Genomic DNA, 13,136 nt, shown 5'->3' on the forward strand with positions numbered 1-13,136 from the left:
TGCTAATAGGGCATTTGACCCTGCATTCAGTAATGGGTATCTGTGGATTTGTACACACAGCTGTCACTGCCCAGAGATCTGCCTTTAACTCACAGATAGGTGCACTGAATGTGCAGAGTTGGAAGGATTCAATACATTGCATATTCATGCATATGCAATGCATATGCATTATCTCTGCATAATATTCATTACATCTTCCTAGACAGAGAGATAGGGGCTGAAAAAAAATTTTCTGACTTATATAGTAAAACTGACTGTCCAAAGAAGCCTTAAGAGGGATGTAAGTTGATCTTTTTATTAACTTGAGGGCTCTTTGAGACAGATAGAGGAATGCAAAAGAATATGGAGACCCATTTGGTATAGCTATAGGGAAAGCTATGTAATGGCTGATCCTGCAGTCCTTACACATTCAAAACTTCCTCTGACAGTATGCCACAAAAAGATTCGTGCCCACATAACATATGAGCATCTTCCAGCTTGCTAATGCCTTCCACATTTCGTCTGTGCACCAGAGAAAGACACCGTGTACCGGAGGCTGGCTGCTATGAAGCCCTTCACCAGGAGATGGTGCTCCTGCCCTGGGAGTTAGCTGGAGTTAGCCCTGCCTGCAAGCCCAGTCACTGCCTGGTGCTCTGGGGGTTTCTGCTGGTTCTCGGTCCCATAGAGCAACACAGCAGGTCTGCTGAGGTGGGGAAGGATGGCCCTGTGGGAGGGAGGTTTTCTCCTCAACTAATCTTCTCATGCTACTCAACAGCTGAAGGAGAAAGAGGCCCAGGGCATGACATGTCTACAAAAAAAGATGGAAGGCAAGATGGAAAAAGAAAGCAGAAGTCACGGGGTTAAAATACAAAACTGGACAGGAGGACAGAAGATGCCATGGCAGCAAAAAGTAGTTCACTGAGCTGCTCAGACATGCTGCTCTTGCAAGAAGGTCAGAGAATCATCATCTTTGATAGAAGTGGTCCAGACCATGGAAAGCTCCAAGAAAGCAGGACATTGGACCACATCCTTTTTTCCATCCAGACCCACACCTTCTTCCACATGTCCTCCTCCTCATTGGAGCCCAGCACAGGTGCAGGCAGGGAGGAGGGGAGGGAACAGTACTGGCCAGGGACAGAGGGATTGGCAGGTCTGCTCTGGCTCTCTGTGTGCCTTAACTTACCCTCACATCTCCTTAACATCTGCAGAGTAACCACTGAGGAAAACAAATTCAATACCTTTGACTAGGTACCTCATTTCATTATCTGTACTTAGATAGGGTTGATCCACCTGCCAGTCCCCTCCCAGGATGTTATTACCAAAAAGGAGGGAAATCAGTTCTCAAGGATAAAGCTTTCTTTGCCAGACCCCTGTCATTGTGGAGAATTATGGGGCTGACCTTGAGGACTTTAGGGTTTAGCCGATGTAACTCTATTCAGCTGGTCTTTAGCTGAAAATAAGAGCACGGGATTAAGAGAATTGGAGTGAATGAAAGAGAAAAAGTAGCTGTCTGACAAGGAATAAACAATGCCAAAGGATGGGAAAATACACTTAAAGCAAAAGTTCACCTTCCTCCCATGTACACAGCTATGCATACCTCTATCTTGAATGTTAGGAGTGAGGCAGAACTGGGCTTATTGGTCAGACTTTGTATTGGGACAGAGAGCAAAGGACTTGATTTTGGTGGGGAGAAGTTCACTGTCTCCAAGAACAAAGAACTGAGACTAACATGACAGCTGTGAGCACTGCTAGCTTGGGAAGGCTGGGGAGAGGGAGCAGCAGAGATCTGGTGGAAGTAGATGGGAACTGGGAAAGATGGGGGGAAGTACTGTGTATAATGTCCCTTTCTTACCCTCCCTTGGGTACTCACTTGTAGACACTGTTCCAGCCAGGTCTCCCCTTTGGGACTGGCTGATACCCCTCAACAAGCCTGAGGAGCCTCCACAAAGGGCAAGGGGCTGGAAAACAAAAATCAGAGAGCAATGCAATAACCTTGGGAACCAGGAAACAGAAAAGGGGACTGGGTGGAAGTCAAAGGTGAAATAAGTTAAAATAAGGAACCACTGAGCAGAGGAGGCCCAACAGCATGCAGTGCTCCTGACAGCATCCTGGGAGCTGGGGCATGCTGCCCAGTGGTGTCCTGCCTGGACACGTAACAGGAGGAGGGAACAGGAATAGGTCTGCAGTTGCCTGCAGGTCTTTCCCACCGAGCTCCCTCCTCCCAGTGCAATGGCTTGCCAAGCTGGACTGGGCTCTTACTGCGTGATACTGGGCTGGGGGGGCTGGTCTGAACCGCTATGGCCATTCCTGTGCTCGTACTGGAGTGGTAGGAGAGCACTTTTGCCCAGTGGCATGTCTCATCTGGGACAGCTGGAGGTGAGGAGGCAGTTGAGGTGCTTTCTGCATGGGAAGACCAAAATTGCTATAACAGCTCTGTGGGCTGTGCTATTTGGTTAACACTGGAATCACTTTCTGGAGGTGTTGCTCTCTCTCCATTAACTATAAACAGGAGGAAGGTGATTAGTTAGAAGAAGCCAACATGAAACAAGGTGGATCCCACCCCCCTCCAACCTGATGCTAGCCTAGTCTACCACCATAATGACACTTCACCCTGATTTGGCATCTGTGGTTTGGTGCATTGACAAATTATCTGCTGACCCTGCACTTTCTGTAAAGCAGATGGGCTTTTAAAAATTATCTGAGCGTTCAACTGTGTTTTGACTTGTTATCTTGAGGTGGCTCATGCCAGACCTTGTAGACCAGCTGCTGAATAGGATAACTATCCCTGAGGGGATTGGAAAGTCTAATCTAAGAAGCTTATATGTTTCCAGGAGGGTTGAACTCTCTCAGCAAAGCATTTTCATAAGTCTCCTGTCCCTTAGCTAGAGTACATCGTTTAAATAGAAAGTGATGTGAAACAAGCATAGCTTTAGACATCCACACTGCAGTGATATAAGGTCTCCAGGCCTGAAGGAAGGCAGCCCTGTAGGTTTTGAATGCATCTGATGTTACATGCTTTGACTTTGTACCTTGGTTTGTCTTATCTTCCCTGACTATCCCCATGCAGACAATCAGAAAGAATTCAGCTTGGCTTCAGTTTAAGTAAGTGTTGGAAGGAGCCGCTGGAAGATTTGGAAAGAAAATTATGCTGTTGCTTGGTTACTAGCTGAGCTGGCCTTGCCATCACTTGTAGCCATCTAGCTAGAAGACTTTTTTTTAAGTGAAGCCACAAGAGGCTTCCTGTGTGGTCACTATATGAAAACATATTCTTCCAAATAACCACTAGCATCAAACTTTCACTGCTGTGAACTTTCTGGAGACTTGCAAATTTACTTGAGCCCCACTGATGGAAAGAGTCAAAAACACTACACTTTCTGAAGCATGGAGGTTTTTTCCTGGTAGGTTTTTTTTTTGTTCCACCAAAAAGTTGCCCACTGTTGTACAAGGGGATGTTGCCATGGTAGGAGAGTTCACCCTGCCCAAGATTCAGCCATGGAGCCCTAGAAATGAAACAGGGATCTGCTCCACACTCCATGACCTGCCACAAGCAGTGGAGGACTGCTAAGCAGGGCAGTTCAGGGGAACAGGAGAGGCAGCAGAGAGGAGGGAGCCTGCAACGGAGGGGGCATCAGCCGGTGGGGATGATTCCTTCCTGATGAAGGAATCAACATACCAAAATGTTCCCACTAAAAATACAGGCTTAGTGAGCTGACTGCCCCCTCCTTCCAAAAACCTGGCCAGAGCACATCTTGTTGAAGGAAGTGATCATGGTTAAACACAGTGTCATCTGTCAAGGATGTTAAATGGAGCCAAATCATGGAGTCAGGATCCATCCCTAGCATAGGACCATTGGCTTCATGTTATTAGGGACAGGTTCTTAGGGAAAAAATAGAGGCAAATGTGGCCCTTTACCTTAGGTTCTGGCAGACTTTCAGTTCATTAAATACACTGTGAACAGGGCAGTGGGACAGTCTCAGGATTGTGTTTTTCGGTCTGTGCTAGAGTTATCAGGAGGACTCGCAAATGTAAGAGAAAGGAGAGAGGGGGTCAGTAAGTGGGGTCAGAGCCAGCGTCACCACATTGGGAGGGGGCCACCATGGGCACGAGTACATGGCTGCACCCGTGGCAATGGGGAGTGCCCCCAAGTGGAAAAAGTCTCTTTGCTGGTGAAGTCAAACGGACATAAAATCTCTCTTGCTTAAATGGGTGTTTTTTCTGTATAAACTCGCTAATTGAGTTGTAAAATAAAACTGCAGCCTTTCCTCTCCAATTTCTGCTGCTGCAGCAGCGTGCTAATTTGGTTTTGGAAGGGGGCTGGTAGAAGGTGGCGTTTTGCCAATGTGAAATTATGCGCAAAAGGTTTGCACTCGGAGAGAAGGGAGCCCGTCCTCGGAGCAGGGAAGGGCTCCTGGGGCAGGAGGCATTGCTCTGGGCTCCTCGGGTTTATGGCAGCTTGGGAAGGTCCTGCAGCTGGACTGGGCTGGGCTGATGGAAATCCAAGAAAGCCCAAAAGGGTTTAGATGAAGCTGCAATGCAGAACAGATGGGAAAGGCTGCGCTCGCGCACCTCAATAGCCTGTGGGGGAGAGGATGGGCTGCAGGATTTCACGACTCCCTTTGGCACAGCCGGGCAGGATTTGCTTCTTGGGTTTGCGTGCACATGTGTGTGTGCCAAGGCAGAGATGTGCTGGTGTGGGCATGTGTGCCCAGTGAGACATGGGTGTGCACGTTGCTTCGGTTGTGTGTGTGTGCGTGTGCGTGCCTGTGTTTGCGACTTACAAAAACTGTTCGGACGTGGATCTGGCTCTCATTACGTGGCAGCATACAGCTCCACTGCGAGGGTGGCTGCACAGGGAAGAGGACGATGTGGTGCAAACCGCCATGGAGGAGCCTATTGCTCAGCTCGGTCAGTTTGCACCACACGGGGGTTTGGCGCTGATGCCTGCTGCTGAAACCAGGGGCTGAGAGGAGGTACTGATCGGAGGATGAGAAAGTTGGGGGAAAAGAGAAAACTGGGTGCAGCCTGGCTGTCTGTTGTTTCCATATCATTTTAATTTTTTAAAACATATAAGGAATAAACCCAGTGACTGATTTGCAATCCTCTTAAATGTGGGGTCCCTCGTTTGCAACAAGTACACACACATCATCAGCATGAGCGAGGATGCACTTGCACAGAGACCCGGGTGGCCGCATGGCAGGGCAGGCAGTGACTTCTTTGACTTTGACTTTGAAGTTTGCTCCTTTGACTGTTCCCCATGAAAGCAGCTGTGCCAGAGGCATCCAAATCAGGAGAAACCTCTGCAAGAAGCCCCAGGGGCTTATGGATGGGCTTGTCTGCTCGTTTTCTAAAGCCCAGCATCCTTCCCATCCCATCAGTCTTTCCCAGCGCGGACCCTTTCGCCCCCCGCCATCGGGAGCAATGGGAAGGAAGCATTTCTGTAGCCTATAGTGGAGCACAAAGGGAGCACGGAGCCCCGGTGCAGCCTGCCCTGGTGCTGTGCAGCACCCAGCTGGGGTCCCGGCACCCTGCCCTGGAGGGGATGGGGACACCAGGGGGTGGGAGGTCTTGACAGATGCTTTTCTAGGTGACCTTTAGCTTCTGAAGAGCATCAGGCTGGATTTAATAAGGGGCTGACAGAAGAAAAACAGTTAATGAAGCCTTCCTTTGCCTGCCCTTCCTCTGCCTCCTGCCCGGGCCAGGCAAGGGCTCCTAGTGGTCATGAATTACCGGACGGGCAGTGCAAAAAGCCTCGCACAAGACCCCATGCAAACCCCATGCAAATGCTGGGCAAACACCATGCAAGGCATGCAAACGCTGCGTAAATGCCGTGCAAGGCGTGCAAATGGCCCAGGGCAAAGCGATCCTGCCCAGCGTGAGGCACGGACAGCGATTTCCTCGGGACGTTGTCACGGAGCCGTCTCCTTTGCTTTGTGCTATGTGTATGTACAGAGCAAATCCGCTGGCTGGCATTAAAAACCCGCTCGCGATACTGTGACAAAGCACCTGTAAAATTACAGCAGAAAGAAATCCGAGAGGCTGCAGTGACAAATGCTCGTGAGAAGCGATTGTTTGGGGGGAGAGGAAAAAAAGCCGTGTTTGTTTTGGCGAAACACCTACATTCCTTCAAATAAATCATCGCAGCACTTGTTTTTGTATTTGCGGAGAAATCGCAACAGACATAACCAGGGACTTAAGAGACTTGAAATAACATCCTAGTAAATACCCCACTTTGTTATTTTAATCGAGACCCAAGGAAACATCTGAATTTTACCAAGGAAACCCTCCGTGCAAGGGAAAACATTAGCCCGCAGCCCGGCCGGGGCTTTGTTTTCCTTCGGTTTCGGTCTCCCGAGGAGGAATTGCCGGGGCAGATAGCGGCGCGGGGCTGCGCGGGGCTGCGCGGCCCCCCCGGCCCCCCCGCGCCGCCCCGCTGCGCCGCTCGCTCCGCGCGGGCGCTCCGGGCCGCGGCTCCCGCTGCCGGCGGGGGGCGCTTCGCCGTCCGACACGGGGCGGGGTGCGGGGGGGCCCTCCGAAACAGCGGCGCGGAGGAGCCCCTCAAAAACAAGGGCCGGGGTCTCACGCTTCCGCTGTGGGATGGAGGTGTCCCCTCCAAATTAGGGGTGGGAGTGTCCCCCCCCAATAAGGGGTGGGTTCCCCCTCTCCAAAATACGGGGTGGAGGTCTCCCCTCAAATTAGGGGTGGGGGGTTCCCCTCTCCAAAATATGGGGTGGGGGTTCCTCCTCCAATATGGGGTGGAAGGTTTCCCTCTCCAGAGTATGGGGTGGGGGTCTCCCCTCCCAATCAGATGTGGGGGTCTCCCCTCTCCAATAGGGGGATAATGCTCCCTCCCCTCCAAAATAGAGATGGAGGTGCCCCCTCTCCAATATGGGTTGGGGGTCCGCCATCCAAAACCGGGGTGGGGGTATCCCCCTCCAAAATAAGGATGGGGGGCCTCTCCCCCTTCCAATAGGAGAAGGAGGCCCCCCCCCTCCCAAAATCGGGCTGGGGAGTTGCCCCCCACCACTTCTGAAATAAGGGCAGGGGTGCCCACTGCAGTGCGGGTTCTCCCTCCAATACCGGACGGAGCTTCTACCCTCTCCGAATAGGGGTGGGGGTGCCCCCCTAAAGGGTACGGAGGTGTCCCCCGAAATAAGGGTGGGGGGCCCCCCCAAAGGGGTCCCCCGGAATAGGGGTGAGGTGCCCCCCCAGGGGACGGAGGTGATCCCTCGGAAGAGTGGTGAGGTGCCCCCCCAAAGGGGACGGAGGTGTCCCCCCGGAATAAGGGTGAGGTGCACCCCCAGGGGACGGAGGTGTCCCCCGGAATAGGGCTGGGGTGCCCCCTCAAGGGGGACGGAGGTGTCCCCCCGGAATAAGGGTGAGGTGCCCCCCCAAAGGGGTCCCTCGGAAGAGGGGTGGGGTGCCCCTAGGGGACGGAGGGGTCCCCCAGAATAAGGGTGGGGTGCCCCCCCAAAGGTGTCCCCCGGAATAGGGCTGGGGTGCCCCCTCAAGGGGGACGGAGGTGTCCCCCCGGAATAAGGGTGGGGTGCCCCCCCAAAGGGGTCCCCCGGAATAGGGCTGGGGTGCCCCCTCAAGGGGGACGGAGGCGTCCCCCGGAATAGGCCTGGGGGTGCCCCCCCAAAGGGGTCCCCCGGCTAGGGGCGGGGGCGCCCCCAGGGGACGGAGCCCCCCCGAGGGGCGGCGGGGGCTCACCTGGGAACAAAGGCCGCGGGGGGGGGGGGCGGGGGGCCGCTCCGCGCGGCTTCCGCGGGGGCGTAGGGCCGGCAGGGGGCGCTGCGCGGCGGCGGCGGCGGCGGCGGCGGCGGCGGGCGGCGGCGGGCGGCGGCGGCGGCGGCGGCGGCGGCGGCGGCGGCGGCGGGCGAAGACGATGTTCAAAAGCGGGCGGGGAGCGGGCGGCGCAGCACAGCGCCGAGCACCGCGCCGCCGCCATGCGCCTCCGCGCCGCCGCCGCCGCCCTCTGCCTCTGCCTCCTCGGCGCCTGCCGCCTCCGCCGCGGGCTGGAGGCCGCCGCCGTGCGCGGCCCGCCGGCGGCCGCTCCCCAGCGACCCTCCGCAGCCGCGCCTTCCTCCTCCTCCGCCTCCTCCTCCTCCTCCTCCGCCGCCTCCCCCTTCTCCTCCCCGCCGCGGAGGGACGGGGCTCTCCGCAACGGCACCGTGGTGCCGCACCACTACATGGTGGCCCTCTACCAGCGCCTGGCCGCCCGCCGCGGCGCCGGCCGCCGCGCCGACACGGTGACGGGCTTCGCGGAGCGGTCGCGCAGCGGTGAGTGCGGACCGCGCCGTGCGCGGCGCCGGGCACCGCCCGCCGCCCCCGGCCGCAGGGCTGCCGGCCGCGGCGGCCAGGGGAACCGGGGCGGGCTGCCCCGCCGGGGCCGGGCGGCAGCGAGGGGACGGACGGGACGGCGACGGGTTTGTGCGTGCGTTTGGGTATGGGCATGGGGCTGTGCATGGACATGGGCATGGGGCTATGCGTGGGTTTGGGCATGGACAGGGGCATGGGGCTGCGCATGGGTTTGGGCATGGACATGGGCATGGGGCTGTGCATGGGTATGGGCATGGGATGTGCATGGAGACAGGCATGGACATGGGCATGCGGCTGTGCATGGAGATAGACATGGGGCTGTGCATGGACATGGGCATGGACATGGGATGTGCGTGGGTTTGAGCACGGGGCTGTGCATGAGTTTGGGCATGGGGCTGGGGCTGTGCATGGAGATGGACATGGGTTTGGAGACGGGCAGTGATGGGGATGGGGCTGTGCATGAGAATGAGGTCGGGGCCGTCCATGGGGGCTGAGGTTGGGCTGGTGCACGGGGTTAGGGATGGAGCTGGAGCTGGGGATGGAGCTGGAGTTGGGGATGGAGTTGGGGTTGGGGCTGGGGCTGCACATGAGGATGGGGCTGAGCATGAGGATGGGCTTGGGGCTGGTGCTGGGAATGGGGCCGTGCGCGGAGCCGGGGTTGGGGATAGGGACAGAGGTTGGGGCTGCGCTGCGAGGCGCAGCCAGCCCGGCGGGGCGGGACGGGACGGGGCGGCCGGGGCGCGGGCAGCGCGGATCCCCCCGTCCCCGATGCGCTGCCGGCCGCGCTTGGAGACGTGGGGGGCGGCGGATCGCCCTGGCCGCCGGGGCCGGAGCGGAGAGGGGCCGGGAGAAGCGCGGCGAGCGGCCACGGGGAAGCCCGGCCCGGCCCGGCCCGGCCCGGCACAGCGGTGCGCTGCGCTGCGCGGACGCGCCTGGCTCCGCTGCGGCGCCCCGGGGCGGCCGCGGCAGCAGAGCAGAGCGGCCCCGCGGCTGCTTCTTTTTTCCCCTTTCATGTCCGCGGACCTAATAATAATAAAAAACATATATACCCATATATGTACATAACGATAAAATGCATATAAGCATACATAAATCGATATGCACGTTGCATCCTCCCGGCGAAGTTCCCTCGGCTGCGGGGAAAAAAGAAAAGAAAAGAAAGAAAAGAAAAACTCCATCGAATAAAATGAAAAAGCAAAGGGAAAGGAGGCTCCCGTCCCCGCCGGCTGCCGCGGAGCGAAGAGCCGCGGCCGGCGGCAGAGCCCCCCGCAGCCCCCGGCCCCGCCGCGCAGCCGGGGCACGGAGTTGGGGGTCGCTGCCGAAAGCCCCGTGGTGCAGCTGGTGGAAAACGGCCCGGGACCGCGGCAAACCCGGGGTGGGGAGATGCCCCGACGGGAAGCTGGGCACTGCCCGGCTTGGGAGCGTTGGGAAGAACTGCGCACGGGCTCTCGGCGTTTGAGCGCAAAACGAAACCAGATGAGCTCTTCAAAGGGATCTCCTTATCTGCCCCTCGCAGGAATTTTAGATCTGCTTTAAAAATAATAATAATAATAATAAATGACAGGGAGAAAAATATTTCGCAGCAGGAAGGCGGTGAGGGCTCTGCGACCGGAGGCGATGCCCGCGGGAAGGGCTCGTCCCGGGAAGGGGCTGCGGCTCGGGCCATCGGGAACGACTATTGCTGTTCGCACGTCGGGGTAAATGCCATGCCCGGACACAGAAGCAAAACTTGCAACATTCCCAGATCAGATTTCTTGTTGCGGGGGTGAAAATAAAGCATAACCCTCCCAGAACTCATTCATCTCCTCCTCCCCTTTTTCTGGGTTTTAATTCACAGCTGGTATATTTAATTAGTGCCAGAAACTGCTTATGTTTCTGTTTGGGCTTTTGAATCAACCAAAAATAGTGGATCAGTTCTTTGAAGAGTTTCTCTGTCAGATACCCCATGGGCAGTATGTACGTCCCCAGTGTGCGTGCCCACATCTGCCTGCAAAGGAGTACAAGATCTTTTGCAGCATTTTACTTGGTGGAAGGTGGGGGGGAAGAAAAGCGAAGGGCAGAAGAAATCGGTGACGACCTGCTCAGTGGGAGTGCAGAGTGCAGTTTCGGCTGTGGCTTTCTGTGCCAGAGCAGCGATGCAGCAGAGCGATGTGCCCTGCAGCTGGGGGCACAGAAACGCCCGGGAGGAGGCAAAAAAAACACCTTCAGGACACAGGGCAGAGTGCTAAGAAGTCACTTGCTTGGAGTGATTCCCCCACACACTGTTCCCCCCCTTCCCCTCCTCGTTTTTTTCCCATGTCTCCAGCCGGGGTGACACTACCTGGGTGCAGGGCACGCCGCCTGCCTGTCCCTGCTCGGATGCTCGACGTGCCCCGCTGCAAGGCGATGAGCTCCCCCATTAGCTCTGTGTCCCTCGCGCCTCTGTAACGAGAGCTCGGCTTCAGCTTGCTGGGTTTTTATTCCTTCTTTTCTTTCTTTTCGTTGTTTTTGTTTAATCTCTGCCAGATGCCTCCCCCTCCGCGCCCGAGCAGCGGTACCTCTTCGACATCTCCAGCCTGCCCGAGGCGGAGGAGGTGACGGGCGCGGAGCTGCGGGTCCTGCGCGCCCTCCCCGAGAACAGGAGCTTGGCCCTGTCGCCCGAAGGCACCCTCCACCACCTCCTGCTCTCCACCTGCCCCAGCCGGGACGGCGAGGAGCCCCGGCTGCTGGACTCCAGGGCTGCAGACGTTTTGGACGCCGGCTCCTCCAGATGGGAGGTGTTTGATGTGTGGGAAGCCCTGCGGGATCGGAGGGAGAAATCGCCCTCGGGCAAGCTGCTGTGCTTCCTGCTGCGGATCGTGTCGGATCAGTCGGGGCGGCTCCTGCGCCCCCGGCAGCTGGGGTTCAGCAAGCCCCGGCCGCAGCCCCACGAGAGAGCCCTGCTCGTCGCCTTCTCCCGCACCCAGAGGAAGGAGAACCTCTTCAAGGAGATCCGGGATAAGATCAAGGCTCTGGGCAGCCCCCCGTTCCTGGAGCCCCCCGATCCCGGCCGGGAGACGCACCCCAAGCGGAGGAGGAGACGAACCACCATCGCCGCCCGCTCCGGGGGCAGAGGCCACGGGAAGAAGGCGAAGACCCGCTGCAGCAGGAAGCCCCTGCACGTGAATTTCAAGGAGCTGGGCTGGGACGACTGGATAATCGCCCCCCTGGATTACGAGGCATATCACTGCGAGGGGGTGTGCGACTTCCCCCTGCGCTCCCACCTGGAGCCCACCAACCACGCCATCATCCAGACGCTGATGAACTCCATGGACCCCGAGTCCACCCCCCCCAGCTGCTGCGTGCCCTCCAAACTCAGCCCCATCAGCATCCTCTACATAGACTCAGGCAACAATGTGGTTTACAAACAGTACGAGGACATGGTCGTGGAGACCTGTGGCTGCAGGTAGCAATTTCTGTGGCTCTTCCCCCTACAAACCCTCTCTAACAGCCCAGCCCCATTTTATATATATAAATATATATATATAAAATATATATATATATACGTACACATTTTGGTGTGTGCTTTTCCGAAAGCCAAGCTAAGAGCAGGTGTCCCCTGCCTTCTCAGGGCTGCCCTGGCCATGCGGCCGAGCCCGGGAGGGATGGGAGAGCCCCACGCTGCCCCTGTCTCTATACAGTACATCCAGCCTTCAAGCAAAAGCAGAGCCAGCAGCAGCATCTGGGCACCACGAACCCTTCCCACAGGCAGCGATGCTGTAGGTTGCCCCCACGGGCTCCTCCCAGAGAAAGAGAGACCCTGCCACCCGCGCCAGATTGCCCGGGGCTCGGCCGAGGGCGATGCAGCGGCGGGGAGACGGGCTCCCTGCCCCGAGCTCCCGGCCTTGCCCGCTCCTGCCACAGGATGCCCGCTCAGCGTCCCTGCTCTGTCGGACCTGCCTGGTTTGCCCGAGCCGAGCCGAGCCCTTCTTTCTCAAAGGTCTGGGGTTATTTTTGCAAAATTGTCTCTGCTGGGGGGTGGGGGGGAAGGTGTAAGGGGATGGAGCGGTGGGTGGCAACTCTCTTTTCCGAGTGTAAAAGGACTGGGAAATTTTTCTGGCTGTTTGCAAATCCTGTTTGCTAACGGGGAGGCGCTGCACATGGTCTGCTCAGCCGGAGCCAGATCTGCCACCGGCCCCGAAAGCGAGAGGGCGACTCGTCTGAGGGAGCCCCTTGCTGTGAATCCACAGCTTCTCACCTCCGTTATCCGCCCGGGAGCTGTCACATAACCGGGAGCAAAACTCTTGGCTTCCTGGGAGACCTGGAGGAATGTGGAGCACTGGGAACCTGCTCAAAGGATTAGGGGAAAAAAACTCCCCCTCCAGCCCAATCTCGCTCCTGGTGACTCCCTGCGGGGCCGGATCCCACTACCGCAGGGGGCCAGGCAGCAGCTTTCCAGGGGCTGGAAGTGGCATTTCTGAGGAAAGATGCTGCAAAGGGCTCCAGAAATGATCTGTGGGATGGGCAACCTGGCTTGCAGAGCAAGGTCTGCCTGGTTCAGCTGCGGGGGCTTGAAATCATTCGATCAGGGCCTGTTTGCAGCTCACGGGAGAGGTTTCTGAGCCTGTCCTTGGGGATGGGACAGAAGGTCCTGTAACTGGAGGCTCAAGCTGGAGTCAGATCAGAAACAGAGCTCGCGTTCTTGGTAGAGGAGGTAACGAAACACCGCAAGGGCTTGGGGGCTTCGTGCCGTCGAAGCGCGGCCGTCGGGTCCTTGCCGATAGCAGATGCGGCCAGGCGGGAGGCGGCCGGGTGCTGTCCCTGCCCTGGGCTCTGCAGGATCCCGCAGGTCCCCTCACTTTCCCTCTGTGGACACAACC

General features: G+C 57.4%; 1 protein-coding gene across 1 annotated transcript; it reads left to right on the forward strand.

Annotated features, from left to right (window-relative positions):
* The first annotated feature begins 7,925 nt into the window (after positions 1-7,925).
* On the forward strand, positions 7,926-11,764 carry GDF7 (growth differentiation factor 7). Its single transcript, XM_067294841.1, has 2 exons — positions 7,926-8,259; positions 10,804-11,764. Exons 1-2 carry the CDS (start codon positions 7,926-7,928, stop codon positions 11,724-11,726), a joined length of 1,257 nt encoding a protein of 418 aa, XP_067150942.1. The 3' UTR covers positions 11,727-11,764.
* Positions 11,765-13,136: the final 1,372 nt, after the last annotated feature.

This window comes from Apteryx mantelli, chromosome 3, assembly GCF_036417845.1.
Source record: "Apteryx mantelli isolate bAptMan1 chromosome 3, bAptMan1.hap1, whole genome shotgun sequence".
In the NCBI taxonomy this organism is placed as follows: Eukaryota; Metazoa; Chordata; class Aves; order Apterygiformes; family Apterygidae; genus Apteryx; species Apteryx mantelli.

Coding starts and splice junctions, on each gene's coding strand:
- GDF7 (XM_067294841.1), top strand. CDS start 7,926: ATGCGCCTCCGCGCCGCCGCCGCCGCCCTCTGCCTCTGCCTCCTCGGC. Junction 8,260..10,803: donor CGCGGAGCGGTCGCGCAGCG/GTGAGTGCGGAC, acceptor AATCTCTGCCAG/ATGCCTCCCCCTCCGCGCCC.